The sequence below is a fragment of the Scatophagus argus genome, chromosome 9 (genome assembly GCF_020382885.2).
Source record: "Scatophagus argus isolate fScaArg1 chromosome 9, fScaArg1.pri, whole genome shotgun sequence".
Taxonomy (NCBI): Eukaryota; Metazoa; Chordata; class Actinopteri; family Scatophagidae; genus Scatophagus; species Scatophagus argus.
This window is the reverse complement of record NC_058501.1, coordinates 16,368,051-16,384,050: the sequence shown is the minus strand read 5'-3', so window position 1 is coordinate 16,384,050 and position 16,000 is coordinate 16,368,051. Positions and strand designations below refer to the sequence as shown.

The 16,000-nt window shown below is 41.4% G+C and overlaps 3 protein-coding genes across 3 annotated transcripts; 2 read left to right on the top strand and 1 right to left on the bottom strand.

The window, feature by feature from the left end:
* The first annotated feature begins 795 nt into the window (after window positions 1-795).
* Window positions 796-3,739, top strand: zgc:174888 (uncharacterized protein LOC558116 homolog). Its single transcript, XM_046399611.1, has 5 exons — window positions 796-1,355; window positions 1,727-1,833; window positions 2,221-2,292; window positions 2,564-2,710; window positions 2,958-3,739. Exons 1-5 carry the CDS (start codon window positions 1,343-1,345, stop codon window positions 3,309-3,311), a joined length of 693 nt encoding a protein of 230 aa, XP_046255567.1. The 5' UTR covers window positions 796-1,342; the 3' UTR covers window positions 3,312-3,739.
* Window positions 3,740-5,382: 1,643 nt separating this feature from the next.
* On the top strand, window positions 5,383-12,553 carry grwd1 (glutamate-rich WD repeat containing 1). The gene is made up of 7 exons (XM_046399609.1): window positions 5,383-5,657; window positions 5,749-5,866; window positions 9,217-9,379; window positions 9,497-9,707; window positions 10,565-10,710; window positions 11,278-11,469; window positions 11,959-12,553. The coding sequence occupies exons 1-7, from the start codon at window positions 5,432-5,434 to the stop codon at window positions 12,265-12,267; spliced, it is 1,365 nt and encodes a 454-aa protein (XP_046255565.1). The 5' UTR covers window positions 5,383-5,431; the 3' UTR covers window positions 12,268-12,553.
* A 209-nt stretch (window positions 12,554-12,762) lies between these two features.
* On the bottom strand, window positions 12,763-15,761 carry cdc42ep5 (CDC42 effector protein (Rho GTPase binding) 5). The gene is made up of 2 exons (XM_046399610.1): window positions 15,585-15,761; window positions 12,763-14,681 (listed from the first exon to the last, which is right to left on the bottom strand). The coding sequence occupies exon 2, from the start codon at window positions 14,666-14,668 to the stop codon at window positions 13,742-13,744; it is 927 nt and encodes a 308-aa protein (XP_046255566.1). The 5' UTR covers window positions 14,669-14,681; window positions 15,585-15,761; the 3' UTR covers window positions 12,763-13,741.
* Between the last annotated feature and the right edge of the window lie 239 nt (window positions 15,762-16,000).

Below are 16,000 nucleotides of genomic sequence, written 5' to 3'. Positions count from 1 at the left end.
CCTTCATTAAAACACAAAGTATAGGTGTAAACTTTTCGAGTTGATGCCTTGGGGAGTGTTATAATGTATAGCCGGCAGTGAAATCACTGGTCTCTGGTTTCCTTCTTCCCTTCAAAGAAATGCCACTTTGGAAAGCTTGTCTCGCTTCCTCTGGCTTGTACACAAAAAAAGAGAGGACAAATAGAAGACACGAAGGAAGAACTTCGTACTTTCTTCCTTTCATTAGTAAGTAACACCCCTCCTGACATCTAAACCAAAATAACACATACTGCTTCACATGACCTGAGGGGATATAACAACTCATTACAGACAGGATGATGACAGCTGAGCACATTATCGGACGTCACAATCATACCATCCACCTCTGTGGAGCCGATATTAACAGGAATGACTAAAACCTATCGCACATGGTCTGACTTGCAAGTTCTGGCAATGCAGTGTTGCAATCCAGTTGTCATGGAATGTGATTCTGTAATTTATTAAAGAAACAAACAAAAAAAAAAAAAGATCATGTGATCATTAAACAGGATGATATTGTGCACTGAATCTGGAGGGATAAAGACCAGAGGATCCACAGGCACAGAAGTGTGGGGGAGAGTCTAAATGAAAAACATACGATCCAACTGCATGACTAAGCCTCCTTGGGTCTGGTTTGGAGGGGGGGAGGATGAGGGCAAGAGGGTGGGTGTCAGGGAATGTGGGGACCGGGGGGGGAGGGGGCCGGGTCGGTCAATAGTGAGGTAAAACGTGTGGTGGTGGGAGGGGCCGAGACTTAAAGGGAGCAGACAAGCAATCCAGCAAAGCACTTTCACTTTGAGCAGAGTGAGGATACACAGAGTGGTCAGAGGGAGAGACAGAGACAGAGAAGAGGAGGCCAGTGTCTCTCTCGCTTTATCCATTAGCCAGCTTCAAGGGAAAGACGACTGATTCAAATTAGGTTGCTCAGGAAGATTCTAGGTCAGTAGTGAGGGGGGGAAAGGGAAAGAGATATAGTTAAAAAAAAAAGCTTTCATAGGAAAGGGTTAGGGTGGCTGCAGCCGCTCGGGCTTAAGTGGGAAAATCCAAAGTGAGAGAGCAGTATAGTTTGAGAGGATAAATGAGGCGTTTTTTGGAAAGTACCAAAGGAACTCAACTGAAAGGAATGCATAAAGGATGTCCACGGGAAGACTAAACATCAGGCCGTGAAGAAGAGGATACAGCAGTGCACTCTGTGTCAAAGACCTCAAGAAACCACAGAGGAGGAAACTTTGCCTTTCACAGACTGACACAAAGACCCGTCTGCAGAGTGATTGCTGTCAACAAGAGAAATGGAGAAGTGTCCATTCTTCAAAAGATAAGAAGGATGTCACTGCCAGGTGAGACGCAAGAACTGAGAGCATGTAAATTCTTTTCTTTTTTCCCAAATTTCTTATTAAATCTGGGGGGAAATAAAACAGATTTAATCTGTGAATTAAATCCGATCTGCTGTTGTTTCACCTCGTGGTGTTACAACAGCATTTGTGGTGTCTAAATTCAATTAGAAGTGTAGAAATGGCAGGTCTTGTTTCGGCTGTTTTTTTTTTGTTGTTGTTTTTGTTTTTTGGGGTTTTTTTTTGCAGAAATGGCTAATTGAGGCAGGATGTTTTTTAGTAGGTATGCTGTTTGAACAAGCTACAAACCACAGAAAGTTTCCAACAATTATCGGAGTGTGTTTTGTCTCTTTCCTTCTTACTCATGCCTCAAACAGTTTTGCTGTTGTTATCACTCTGGACTGTCCAATGTGGTGGATGTGAATTTGACCAGGAAGGTGTGAAAAACATTAAAACGACCATTGACTCCAATCCAACTGGATTTGTAAGTTATAAATTATTGACTTTATTTCAACTGTGTATTTATTTATTTTTAGTCTTTTTGGTGTTGCTGCAGTGAAAAACGTCCTCTCTGGAGTACCGATGTTTTCTTTTCTTCTTTTACCAAATGTATTTTGCATCCTTTTAACAATACAATCACTTGCCAATCATAGTTATTTGGTATAAATAACGAGTTTATCGGCTCTACTTTGTAATCTGATAAGTCATCAGATTGCATTATCATGCGTAGCTCTACAAAGTCAAGGGAATGAATCGTTGTGTGGCTTCATCATATGCTCTTGTCAAATTCAGTCATTACTGTAGTTGACTATAGTAAACACTTTCTCATCGTCTGTTCATTCTCATCTTTTTCTTCGGTTTTCTCTTTCAGCGGACAGCATTTCCTAAAGATTACTATGTAGTGCACCACTACACAAAGAGCATGCTGTGTAACACTGACCCGGTGAGTTCCTTAAAAGATAAGAAAGGGGAAGTGAGGTTTAATATGCAGTAAATTTTAGTTTCTTTAACAGGATAATCATTAACTTCTATCTTCAACCACCGTAACAGGCCTCGTAAATGCATGGTTCAGGAACGCATTGTTGGAACATGTATCATTGAGTCTCTCTTATGAGTGAGCAAATGATGTGGTTCTTGTGGGCATATGTCACATGTGTTTTGCACGCTGAGACCTAATTTCAGAGCTGTTGTGTTGTTCAACCTTTTCCCTGCAGTGTTGTGTGTTCCCTGCTGCAGTAGTCCTCCTCGACTCCTGGCATGTGCTTCTCAGAAACCTCTGGGACGAGCACATAAATCACTCCTTAATCCTCGATGTGAAGCAGACACTGGATAAAATTATAAGAAAGAACAAAAATACAGAGGTATGGATTTTTTTTTAAAGAGCTCACCGACAGCTCATGTCTTGCTTAACTCTATTAAATAAGGTTTAAGTTCAAAAGATATCCCATAATTCCAAAAAAGCCCAGAACTACCTGGGTAGTTGTGAGTGCTTACTTCATTAATACCAATGTTAAACTTTAACTCATGCACAAACATATTAATAAGAGCTGAGCCCTCCCAGAGATTTCTTATCTTGTGTAATTCTCCTTCTTTGTTTCCTTGTCACAGAGGCTCCAGGAAGAGATGGATCTGGCCCAGTTCTCAAGATTATCTTCCTCCCCTGAGGAACTCCTCAACGTAACGTCAGAACTTTTCACTCGATGGCTCAACGTCGGGTGCTCACCTTACATCAAAACTTGCCTCCCGCCCACTTTGCCCCCTTCTGTCGAGAGGAAGGACTACGGTCCATCGAGAGCCAGACTGTTGACCACCCGTGCCATCAATGGCGAGGAAGAAGGACAGCCTGACAAGAGGATAGACATTACGAAGCCTGTGCTCAGCTGTGCTCCTCCATCCCTGTTGCATTACGCTTCTGTCTGGAGCCCCTTGCTATTGAGACTGTACTGGTGGTTGTTGCCATAGTTAGTTAAAAGGGTCTTTTTGATCATGCACACAAAATGCAAGACATTGGCACTGAATGTTTGTTCTGTTATATTTGTGTCTTTGTGTTTTAATGCAGTAAGCTTTGTTAACATGAAGTGACATGCACAGGTTGCAGTTAATGTCCAAAGGTAGTTCACATAGCTAAGCACACGGTCCCACAGTGAAACTGTAACAACTCATATCACACATATAAATGTATAGCCGTCCTCTCTAGAGCAAGCCACGAGCTCCAGCTAGCTATGCTCTTTATGCTAACAAGAGATAAATGCTGAGCAAGCCAGTGCACATAAGCCATTGTCATCACTGTTTACTGTTTACAATGAATGTTATGTAAATGTAAGATATTACAGTCTATGGGTGTTTACTTTTGTACATAAGTGTAAATTAAAGACATTTAGTTATATGTAGCCCATACTGTTAGTTTTTGGTTTAATTTACTAGGATGTAATATCCCAAAGGCTGTAAACCAGATTTATTGTGCTCAGAGATGGAAAGTAACTAACATTTAACCAAGTGCAATTAGAGGTACTTGTACATACTTTACCAGAGTATTTCCGTTTTATTCTACTTCATATTTCTGCTTCATTTGATTTCAGAGGGAAATATTGTACTCTTTTTAGTACATTGTTTTGAATTAAATCACCCAGTATTTTAGTCATCAAAATGAATTTGTTAGCCTTAATACATCAGTAATACTAACCTAATAGAATTAAAATGCATTAAGGACTTTTAATACTTCAATACATTTTACAATCAACCCTTGCATGCTTTTATTTCAGTATAATTTTGGTTGCAGAGTATTTTTGCATGGTACTGTTATACTGCCTCAGTAAAATAGATAGATAGATAGATAGTTAGATGACTTTATTTATCCTCAAGGGGAAATTAGGTAAAAGAGTATTTCCACAACTGTTTGTCGGTAAGAACACTTACACATTTATTTATTTGTCCGTCCTGCTAAAAGAGATTAGATTTTGTTTATAATTTTGGGTTCCAGCTACAGGACACGGAGTCATCATCTCTGCCAGTTCTTTAAGAAGAGTCATCGCAGCTGTAGAAACCCTTTACAATGATTTTGTAACGTCGATATAAACCGAAAGACGAGCTGCAGACGAGTGAGGAATGCAATGTGGATGAAAAAGGGAAAAAAAACACATGAGAGATATTGTGACTTATATCGAGAGCTGCACAAGGAACTTAAGTGCAGCGTTCGGTGCTCGCACTTGCCCCTGCTTGTACACACCCACGCATGTAATGTGCGCTATTGTCCTCACAGGAGCCTCCTTTAAATTTCATAAGCCTTAAAGCACGGAGGTATTTTGCCTCGGCCACTATGGGAACAGACTTTTGGCTTCAGTGACCCAGCAATTTTTCCACTGAATTCATGCCATAATTTGGAAGGAGAGGACAAATGTAACACAGCTTGAGCACAAATTACTGAGGAGTTAGGTAATCATAATGTTAGAAGACTTTTTTTTGGAACAAGTTAAGAAAACAAACAAAAAAAAAACGCAACAAAAAGATGAGGTGCTGTTCGTCTGGATGGCGGACAGTGCTGTTTTGTGGACAGTGCACACGTCCCACTAACCGTTACGAGCAAATACTGAAAATACAGGCTGTCAGCCCGTCTTACTGTCAAAAACAATTTCCTATCAGTGGCTCAAGGGTTACTGAGCCGTGCGTCCCCGGGTGTTCAACCACAGGTCTCTCTCAGGTTGCATCTACTTGTTAAGAACTGCAATAATCTGAATCACTCGAAGCATGTGGGAGATCCACATGCTTTCTTAAAAAACAAATGTTGTTTCCCCGGGTGATGAAGACGACCCCGAAAACTTAACTCCCATGATATAAAGCCGAACTGACGTTTAGGTTTTAGACATTGTATTCTGGGGCAATTTCCGAGACAAATATTTGCAAGTCTGATTTTTCCTGGCAGCATGAACCAAGAGCCAAAGGAGCCAGCTGAATTCCCGTAAATGGGGGAGAGAGAGAGAGGGAGAGAGCGAGGCAGCAGTGGGAGGAGGGGGTGACAGCGTAGGGTGTGTAAACCACGTGGCCGCTCGGTTTACCGGAAGTAAGCAAACTCAGCCTCTGTCAAGATGTCTGCGCCCGATGAGGACACGTTTGCCGACGAGGGAGCCGAGATGGAGGAGATGGACGAAGCTGGCACCGACGACGACGACGAAGGAGTGGAGATGGAGGAGGAAGGAGCGGACGCAGTGGAGGAGAGAAAGGTGTACGTACCCGGGATGGAGCCGCTTCAGCCAGGAGAGGAGCTGGAGATGGACCGCTCCGCGTACCGCATGTACCACGAGTGTCAGACAGGCAAGTTGAAACAGCTGCGCCGCTTTGGTTAAGACGTCTCTTTAAAACACAGACTGAGCTCAGCAGCGTTGTGTTTGTTGTCTGCGTTCAGGTGCTCCGTGTTTGAGCTTCGACATCCTGAGAGATGGAGACGGAGAAGGCAGGGAGCAGTTTCCTCTGTCCATGCTGCTCTGTGCGGGCACTCAGGCGGACACAGCTCTGGGCAACAGGTACAGACCCCCCCTGACCAAATAAACCTCAGAGCTACTGTGTGTGTGTGTTCAAGGCTCCCGCAGGTATTGTCTCGAATAAATACAACCCAGACGGAAGCACGGAGGCTTTTGATCATCATTGCTGCTTCACTAAGATGATATCAACCATGGTATCCAGGCAACAGAGGTGGAGGAAGTATTCAGCAGATCATTTCATGTTGAGAATCAGCTTTATTGGCGGTATATACATTTTTATAAACACACACTGAATTTGTCTTCTGCATTTAACCCATCCTTAGTTGAACACGCATGCAACACCCAGCAAATTGCATGCAGTGAAACACACACAGGAGCAGTGGGCTGCATCAAGCGCCCAGGGAGCAAACTGGGGGTTAAGTGCCTTGCTCAAGGGCACATCAGCCGGCTAATGTAGTATGAACTTTATACTTCTATTAAAGTACATCTCAGAGGCAGATGTATCACTTTATACACCACCGCTGTCATCTGGCAGCTTTAGTTACTTGTTACATTTCAGATTAAATTTTTTCAGTCCCTTGCTGTCTAGTGGAAACCACGTGTCTCCAAATGTTTTGATTTTGAATGCTTCTTATAGAGGATAGCCTTTAATTGTCATTGTATTGTAAGAAAACCATACAAGATTTCGAGTGCTACTCTAATATGGTGCCATAAGTTAAAAACACATCATGCTCCTGCCTTAATAAATTAAATAATGAATAAAAAAAACAATGGTAGCACTTAAAAATTATCGCACATGAGTAGTAGCAGTAGAGAAGGACAACATTTTGTATATTTAGGTCCATTCCTGTTGCGTATCGCTGCAGGGAAAAAAGCTGTGGTTGAATCCACGAGTCCGTTATGAGTCGAAAGATAAAGTGTTCCTGCTTCTTAAGCTAAATAAACCATTTAAAAGCCCTGTTGGATTAACTGGACAATGAATCGTCACAAAGCTGAAACAGGGCTGGTTTTCTGAGCTTATAAAGTTTTTTGGAGAAATGTGCTTCTCAAGAGACGCCACAAAACACGATGATCCAAAAGAATATGATGCGTTGCTGTGGGTTAAACTACCCAACAGTTAAAATAAGCTCAACCGCAAAACACATAATAATACAGCAGCAATATTAGTCCAAGAACATCATATGTAAGAGTTAAAGGGAACGTTTTACTGTGCAAGTACTGCAAGGTGTACTTTGACTTGTGATACTTGCAGTACATATTGCTCATTATGCTAATATTTACTTACCTTTTACCTTTTTTGTACTTGCTGACATACACTTTGTTTTATTTATCAGTGGTTACTGAAGAACAACAAAGACTAAAGTTATTTTTCATCCACTGTGCTTTTAAACTTGCAGCAAACTACCCGGCCGGTATATAAAGTAAATAAAATGTGCTCCACTTTTACCAGTTGCATTATTAAAGTGCACATTAATGAATTAATAGCTACAATAGAGTAATAAGATAACGTATTATCCTTAAATTTTTCCTTCTGTAGGATGAGTATCTTTACTTTTAGTACTTTAAATTCACAGATCTTTTTGGGTCTCCATACAGTTGAATACAGTGCAAAGACAAGATGTTTAATGTTCAAACGGATAATCTTTGTTAGTTTTTGTAAATGGACTCTGAATTTGATGGCTGGAATAAAAAGTTCAAAAGAAGTTGATGCGGGGGCTACATATCAGCTCTGAACAACACTCAGTAAGTGTTTGGGAGCTGCGGATGTTACTTGTTTGAGTTTTGGAAGTATAATAAAGTTTGAACATTAAATGTCTTTGTACTGTGTTCAATGAACATCAAAAAGGATGTGCAAAACATTGCGTTCTATGTTTATTTCTGTTTTAAACAGCGCCCCAGCGTGTTTGGAATCGCCTTGCATGTTTTGATGCTAATAGTGTTGTAAGTAAAATATCAGAAAATAAATATTTATTAAGTAAATGCTTCCTCCATCTCAGACTATAATTGACATTTTTAACCATATTGGACAAAACTGAGCAAATGCATTCACATATATTGAAAAAATGAAGTGGATAATATGGAAATAAAATGGAAAGGAACACAATTATGATACACATTTAAATTGTTTGGGAATATTGTCTACGTCGTTTAGGCTCTACAGACAGAATCATAAAAAGTCTTTAAGTTCAACATAAAACTGTAGAAGTCTAGCTTTATGAGACAAGGAATGCAGAGATTGGATTATAGTCGGCATCTGGATTCAGAAATTTGACCACACATTCTGTAATACAAACCAAAACATCATCGCTGATTTTTCTATGAATTCACTGCACAGATCGTCTCCGTGGACAGTTGTGAAAAGGTCTCTGATTTTTATTAAGACCGTTATATTCTGCCCAAGTAGTAATGTTACTTTCACATCACATGGGCTCGATAACAGAGATGGGCAAAATTCTCATGTTAATATCTTATGAGGTTTCACGTCATCGAGATGCTTTTGTGGCTGTCAAGTTTACCGTGTGAAGAAATATACATTCAATGCATATTCAATATATGCATTTATAATGATGGTCTCTGACTTTCCGTTACTTTCTTATTATTAAATGCAGAGTTTCTCCTCAGAAATCTTGGTGTTCTGGGTCTTTGTAATTCTAGTTTCTAGATGACATAATTAGAGGCAAAGTGTTCAGTCACTCTTGTTAATTTCTGTTAATCAGTTATTAATTAATGGGTTGGTAATTATTCTGTTAATTGCACTTTTGCTCCTCAGAGTGAATGGCTTGGCTTTATTTCTGACTGTTAACACCCACATTCTTTCTGTTTCAGCACATTAACTGGAAATTTTAAACATCTTATCTTACATCGTAATCTTACTATTTTCCTATTTCCTATTTTAACAGCAAATGAACTGAAAAAGTCAAGCAGCCCACAACAGCTGCATAAACATAGCACACATACCATACCTTTCAGTTTTAGTCTTAGGGCATTGAAGACAATGGGCGGGGCAATAAAAAGTAATGAAATGTAAGTGTTTTGATTTTGCTTACACACAGTACAAGTGTGTGTGCAGTCAACTGTCAACTGAGTTTTTTGGGGGTTTTTTATTGTCCAGTTTCAGTTTTGTTTTGACAACATCCAGCAGCATTGAAAGAGCTGATCATTTTCTTTTGAAATTAATGGGTCAATTTAATGTGAATGGAAAACCTTTTCATAACTTGTTTAGATCTTATTGTTTCATGCTGAAACTCAGCACTTGAAAACAGATGGCAGACTAGATTGCAGAGTCGTTTTTAGATATGAAAGATATGAAGACTTAGCAGGCTGCAAAACCATTTTGAAGTCATGTAATGTAATCTGCATCCTCTTTAATGCATAATTTCAATTTCTTACAGACTTCTCGTCATGCGCATGCATAACCTTCATGGAACAGAGAAAGAAAAGGAGGGAGAAGAAAGCAGCGATGAAGAAAGTGATGACGAGGAGGAGGATGAAGATAAGAAGCCGCAGATGGAACTGGCCATGGTGCCTCACTATGGAGGGATTAACAGAGTCAGAGTATGTTGACAGTCATTTTCCAGGCAGGCATGACTATGCATTAAACCGTCACATCTCCTGTATCGCAACCTTTGTAGCCAAGATTCCTAAATATCAGTTTCGCTTCTTAATTTCCAGGTGTCTCGACGTGGAGAGCAGTCATTGGCTGCTGTGTGGTCAGAGAAGGGACAGGTAGAAATATTTGACCTCCAACCCCAGCTGGAAGCCGTCCACAGTTCTGCTGCTATGGCCAATTTCATCAATAAGCAGAAGGAAGCCACGGCTCTCTTCAGTTTCTCAGGACACATGACTGAAGGCTTTGCCATTGACTGGTCACCCACAGTACCCGGTAAGTGAGGCCTTTACCTGCAGAGCAGTTTGCAGACGGAAAAAAAGATCAACTACTCACATGCATTCAGCCTCATCGGCTTTAAAATTAACAATATGTTGCGTGCTATAAATGTTAACATGTGCCTGACTGCACTTAAACTTTATAATGTTTGAGGTAAGAGGAAAAAACAGTCTGTACACAACAGAAAGTATTACTTATCTCTCTCACACTCTTATCTGTCTCACCATCTGTCACATCGTCATCTGAGATTAGTTCTTTTCCTAAGCTGCAACTTTTGGATGCTGAAAACAAACAAATCACATTTTCTTTGTCACACCATCCATGTTTGCCGGTTGTTGTAGCTTGTAAATGAAATACCGTCCAAACATCTTTAAACACTTTCAGGATCCAGATCCAGTTACAAAAAAATGTCATGGTTTGGCTAAACTTTCTACCCAAGATAATTGAAACCTGGGTTATTCTGCTAAATATAAAATACCCCAACAAACAAACAGAGAGGACCCAAAACAACATCCTTAAGAGAGGTAAAAAAAACTTTATTGTGTGTTTTGCGTATGGTCTGTGATAATATAATGGATAGCATTGTAATTATAGGGGCTAAAATGTGCACAGCCACAAAGAAAAAAAGTGGACCACATTGGGTGTGGCAATTCAGGGAAGGACCCTCATCAGGATGATAGAGTGTGTAGAAGGTTTTAGAACAGAACAATAAAATGGGGGAAAAGAGCTCGCACAAACAACTAGAACAGTCAGATATTTTAACCTAATATTTATCAGACATTTCCTCAAATAAATACAGTCTGTGCTCTTGTCAACCAAGAGCTAAAGTGTGTCTGTTTGTACTTCATGAACAGGTCGTCTTGTCAGCGGAGACTGCAAAAAGAACATCCATGTGTGGGAGCCACGAGAGGGAGGGTCTTCATGGCAGATTGATCAACGACCTTTCAGCTCCCACAGCAAATCTGTGGAGGACCTGCAGTGGTCACCCACTGAAGCCACAGTATGTTTGTTAGGAAACTGTTGACGTAGTGGGCGAGACTGAGACGCTGCAGATGGCGCTTGAGCGGGTGGCTCAAAAAGTATGATAAATGCTGGAGTCACCCCACTTATCCTAAATAGTCGGGATGATTCAAATGCAGAGGCTTAATAATGTCACACAGAGATGCACAGCTGTTTGCATGAAAGAACAGGGTGTGCTGAGGCAAATGAATGATTGGAATTAATGAGGCTGTTTTGACTTTAAAATCAGCACCTGCTAACACTGCAGCTATGCGCTGTCAAAAATATGTACGCATACACTGTGTCAGCGCTGCTGCTAGCAAGTCGCCAAACTAGTTAGTGCTATGTGGATCCTACGGCCTGATGTTGTTACTGTTGACCTTTTGTCAGGTTCTGTGTAACCTAAATGCTGCGGATTAGGTCATTTCTCAGTGCAGTGAGTACTGAAAAAGACATCCAGTATAATGCAGTATGTGTTTCTTGTTTGGGAAAACCAATAAAGTCTTGCTATGTATATATTTGATCTCAGGTTCAAACTTCAGAGTCTGTACTCTCTTGCTTACCACAGGTTTTTGCATCATGTTCGGTGGATCAGTCGATTCGTATATGGGATATCCGAGCCCCTCCCAATTCGATGCTTTCAGCCAATGAAGCTCACTCATCAGACGTCAATGTGATCAGCTGGAACAGGAGCGAACCTTTCATCCTGTCAGGAGGGGACGACGGACTTCTGAAAGTGTGGGACTTGCGACAGTTTAAGGTACAAAACCAAGAGCAAATGGTTTGTTGGCAAATCTAAAACCATTAATTTACTCATTTAATGAGTAAATACGCTAATTCAGTTGACAGTTATACAGCTATGAGTTATTGCGTGTTATTGTGTGACAAGGAGCAAAGGTTTTACTTTTTGATCAGTGTTTGTCGTCACAACAAAGTGTTGAACACTTGTAGAATTACACCATCAGTTAATCAAACGCCTTCATGGTTTGGCAGCCCCACCCAACCAATAATATTTGTTCCATCTTGTTCCAGTTCCACAGTAGTATTATTACAACCTTCTACTGTATGCAGCAGCCAATTTTTTTATTTGCCAAAAAAAACCCACACTCCTAAACCCTGCATTTTTCTTGTAATAAGTCGTTAAAAACAGCAGAAAATACAGAGATTTATAAATCATCGGCTGTGTTAGGTTACTGTTGCTTTTGTAGCCTGACACTGTCTCGCATAAGTCCTCTTGTTCCGCTTGCAGACTGGGCGACCCGTGGCGAACTTCAAGCAGCACAGCGCTCCCATCACGTCCGTGGAGTGGAGCCCCACGGACACGAGTGTGTTCGCCGCCTCCGGGGCAGACGATGTCGTCAGCCAGTGGGATCTGTCCGTGGAGTCGTGTGATGTGGGTGCCAGGGTGGAGGGGCTGAAGGACTTGCCCCCCCAACTCCTGTTCCTGCACCAGGGTCAGTCAGAAGTCAAGGAGATCCACTGGCATCCACAGATACCTGGTGTGATGATCTCCACAGCTCTGTCAGGATTCAACGTGTTCAGGACAATATCTGTGTAGAGTGTGTTTGTGTGTGTGTGTGTGTGTGTGTGTGAGAGAGAGTGAGTGATTTTTGCATTTTGATGAGTAGAGCACATTTAATAACCCACAAACCGCAATATGTTTAATAATGTACATATCTCAGCTGTGTAGGTAACAGTTTTTCTTTGAGACATCTCTTGGCTAACATAAGCGCCATGTGGTCTCACAATCTTTACTATTGAACTTTCAGTCTGTATGTTTTACAGCTCTGAACTATTTTAGGCATTCCTTGTTGCATGCTTAAAATAAAACATTTAAAACCGTGGTTGTGTTTTCCTCAATTAATGTTAGAGTGGTCTGCTTTATTTGTGGGATTTTTATTGTTATTGTTATTTTATTTCAGGAAGTGGCTAGACATGAAAGACTTCAGATCTTCAGGTTCTAACTGAATACTGAATACTTTTTCCTTGTGCTCCAGTTTCACCCTGGAGTCATCTGCAAAAGAAATAAGTTATAGACGAGGCTTGTGAATATTTTTTTAAAATCCCAATAATTGTTTTATTGTTTTCAGTGTAGTCCTTATTAAACCACAGCATAACACATTTGAACCAGCATTTTCAACAGATGAGCGCATTTCTCTTTTACAGCATTATGATATAACATACTTTTTCAAAAGAAAGCATTATTCAAGCAAAAAAAAAAAAAATTAACAAATACACCGCTGGTTCTGATTTACAATCAACCTTTAAAATCCCATGATTGTCTTAACATTTTAACAGTCATTCGTCCAGCCCCACAGCCCAAAGAAAAGCTTTGGTAACTTGAAAACATGCTAAATAACTGCACTATGAAAAGTGATTTGGTCCAAACCAGAGAATCTGTCAGATTTGGAATGTGAGAAATTCGCAGTAATTTATTATACACAGGATAACTCTATTTCTGACAACGTCTGAGAAGACATGGACATTGTAATAAACATGCAATTCAAGAAACAACTATAAGACATTGATAAGGCACAATGAGGGTACAATAATGAAAGCACACGGCTCCTTTAAGTCACTATAATATAAAGCTGAATAAACACGTGTGTGTTTTCATTGACATATATAAAACACTGTAAATAGTAATAATGTAGTATCATAAATTTAACTGGAATCAAACTTTCCACTGAGCATCAGTTTCATAGCAAATCTTCCAGATGAATGAAATAAATCAAAGTGCTACAAACCTTTCACTGTAGTAACCTAAGCGACATTTTTGATTTGATTTTTCTAATCAAAATGACAGTCTTTTGCAAATCTGTTACCCTTATAGATAAAATGCTAAATACATTTTCCAGTTGAGGAACTTCGTCAAACTGTGTATCTTTCACTGAGTCTTGATAAATCCAGTTTCCAAACTGTCAAAGCCTCCCATTAAAATGATGGTGAAATGAGTTCAGAAAAATACAGTATTTTACTTGTTTTACTTGACAGCAAACATCTGTTTTCAAAGGGAAAATTGTACCGATCCCCTATAGACCAATTTCATCATCAAACTCATCTTCAAATGTGTAGCCCCGTCCTACTTCCTCCTCTTCCTCCTCTGAATCAGTCTCTGAGTGGCAGCTGTCGACCCTCCTCCTGTCCAATGAGGTAACTCCTTCATACTCTGAGCTGTGCGACGAGGCCGGACTCGGTGGCAAATCTACTTTGTGATTGGTGAATCCAGTTTCCCCTCCACCTACTCTGCTCTCGCCCCTCTCGCCCTCAACCCTCGTTGGACTGCGACACGCCAGCTGGTCCTCATCCTGGAAGTCAAACCCCTGACCTTCTTCCTCTTCGGACGCTTGGCGAACAATCTCCTCCCGTTTGTCACTGAATCGCACTTTTGGTCGTAACCCCTTTGGCTTGAACCCATTCCCATCTGGTATCCTGCCGTCTCCCACCTGGCTTCCATCCAGCCCAATCAAGTTCTTCCCGTTCAGTTCGTTCTGCATGTTCACAGACATCTCCATAGCTCCCTTTCCCTGATTTGTGCCCACCAAGGAAGTGTCACTCTTGGGACTGAACACATCCTCCTCATTGGAGTCAAGCCCCAAACCGTCCATCACCCCGAGTACATCCCCCAGCATAGACGGGCCGAGATCCAAATCCAGGTCCAGGGTGAATGAAGACACTGACTCAGAGTGCTGAAGGTCATTGCTCTGTGGGCTTCCTGGAGCATCTGTATAAAGATCACTATGGTTGACTGCTGCCTGGGAGTCAGCGGCTGGCATGGTCGCTGTGCTCACTGAGTCGGCTTGGCTTGCTGAGCTCGGACCAAGAGTGGACAGGAAGGAGGTGTCCCCAAAGGCGTCACCTCCCCTCCCAATGTGCATGGTGTGGCGAAAGTCACCTAGTGGGGCCGATATCATAGTAGGGTCCAGGCGAGGGGCCCGGGATGATTTGTGCAGCGGCATGGCTGTGGAGAGACTGGGGAAGAGGAGGGAGAGGAGGGTAAACTCTTATGTCCATATGGGACAGCGTGGAACGAGTGACAGGTGTGACACAAATGAGATAACAAGGCATAAAACAAAAACTGTGTCGAAAGCAGCTGAAATACTGAAGCCCACGTCCAGCGTCCTGATAAGACAGGACAGTGTCAACAGTTTGGGCGATTGTGCAACACTGAAGAAAACCAATGAGCATTTTGGCACTGAAGAGGCTGTGAAGGCCGTGCTGAGACTTGTACTTAAGAGACACTAATGCAACGCTTGCACATACTTTTCTCTGCCCTCAGGGGTGTGTGTGTGTGTGTGTGTCTCTGTGTGTGGACAAAAAAACAAGACTTTCTCTTGAAACTTCAATCTATGGCAGCCATTGAGATGTGCTGCTTTGGTGGGCATTCAATTTTGATTTCAACATGTTCAAAGCTAATGAGACCAACAATATAACATTCATAAGTTAATAATTACAGCATCTTCAGCCAGTGTTGCCCCATAAATTTGATCATGTGCGACGGGCAAAGTCGTCTTAACAAAAACAATTTCCTTATCAGCATCATTCACTGCAAACCAGCATATACATAAAATTAGTATCTCTTTATTGTGCGTGTGTGTGTGTGTGTGAGAGAGAGAGAGAGAGAGAGGGAGAGAGAGAGGGAGAAAGTCTGTGAGGGGAGGGGGCTTACAGGCCCACCCCAACCGAGATTTCCAGAGTTAATGTAATCACAATAAAAGTAAATGTTACATTAGTTATCCACGTGATTGATAAGCTATGAGAAGAACACGCGAGGGTAACACTTTTTGGCAAAGCAGAGAGCGGAACGCTCGGATCAATAAAATAACAGACGTGAGTGAGCGTCACCGACACATTCAACAAGTATGGAAAACTTACTTTAAAGAGTATATTCTGGTCGTTGCTGGGCTCCCTCCTCAGTATCCAGCTCTTTCATCTGGCTTGTTTTTTTTTTTTTTTTTTTTTTTGCTTTCGCTTCTCTCGGTTTTTCCCTCGCTCTTTTTCTTTTCGCCGTCGTTAGTCTGTGTGAATTTTCTCCTTCTTTCCAAAGGGATGGGCATGGGGCGAGGAAGTGACGCGACTCTTATTAGGGAGCGCTGGATCCGCGTGGAAGTCGACTTTACCAGACGTCGCTGAAGCGTAGAGCAGACGTAGCAGATTTTTATTCAGGCGTATGTTCCGCTTGTGAGCCATAGTTTCTAAGTCAAACAACAGGATAATGCAGTGGTGGAATGTAATTAGTGACTTTACACAACTAGGTTGCAGTACTGAAATACAAATTGTAGGTAGGCAGC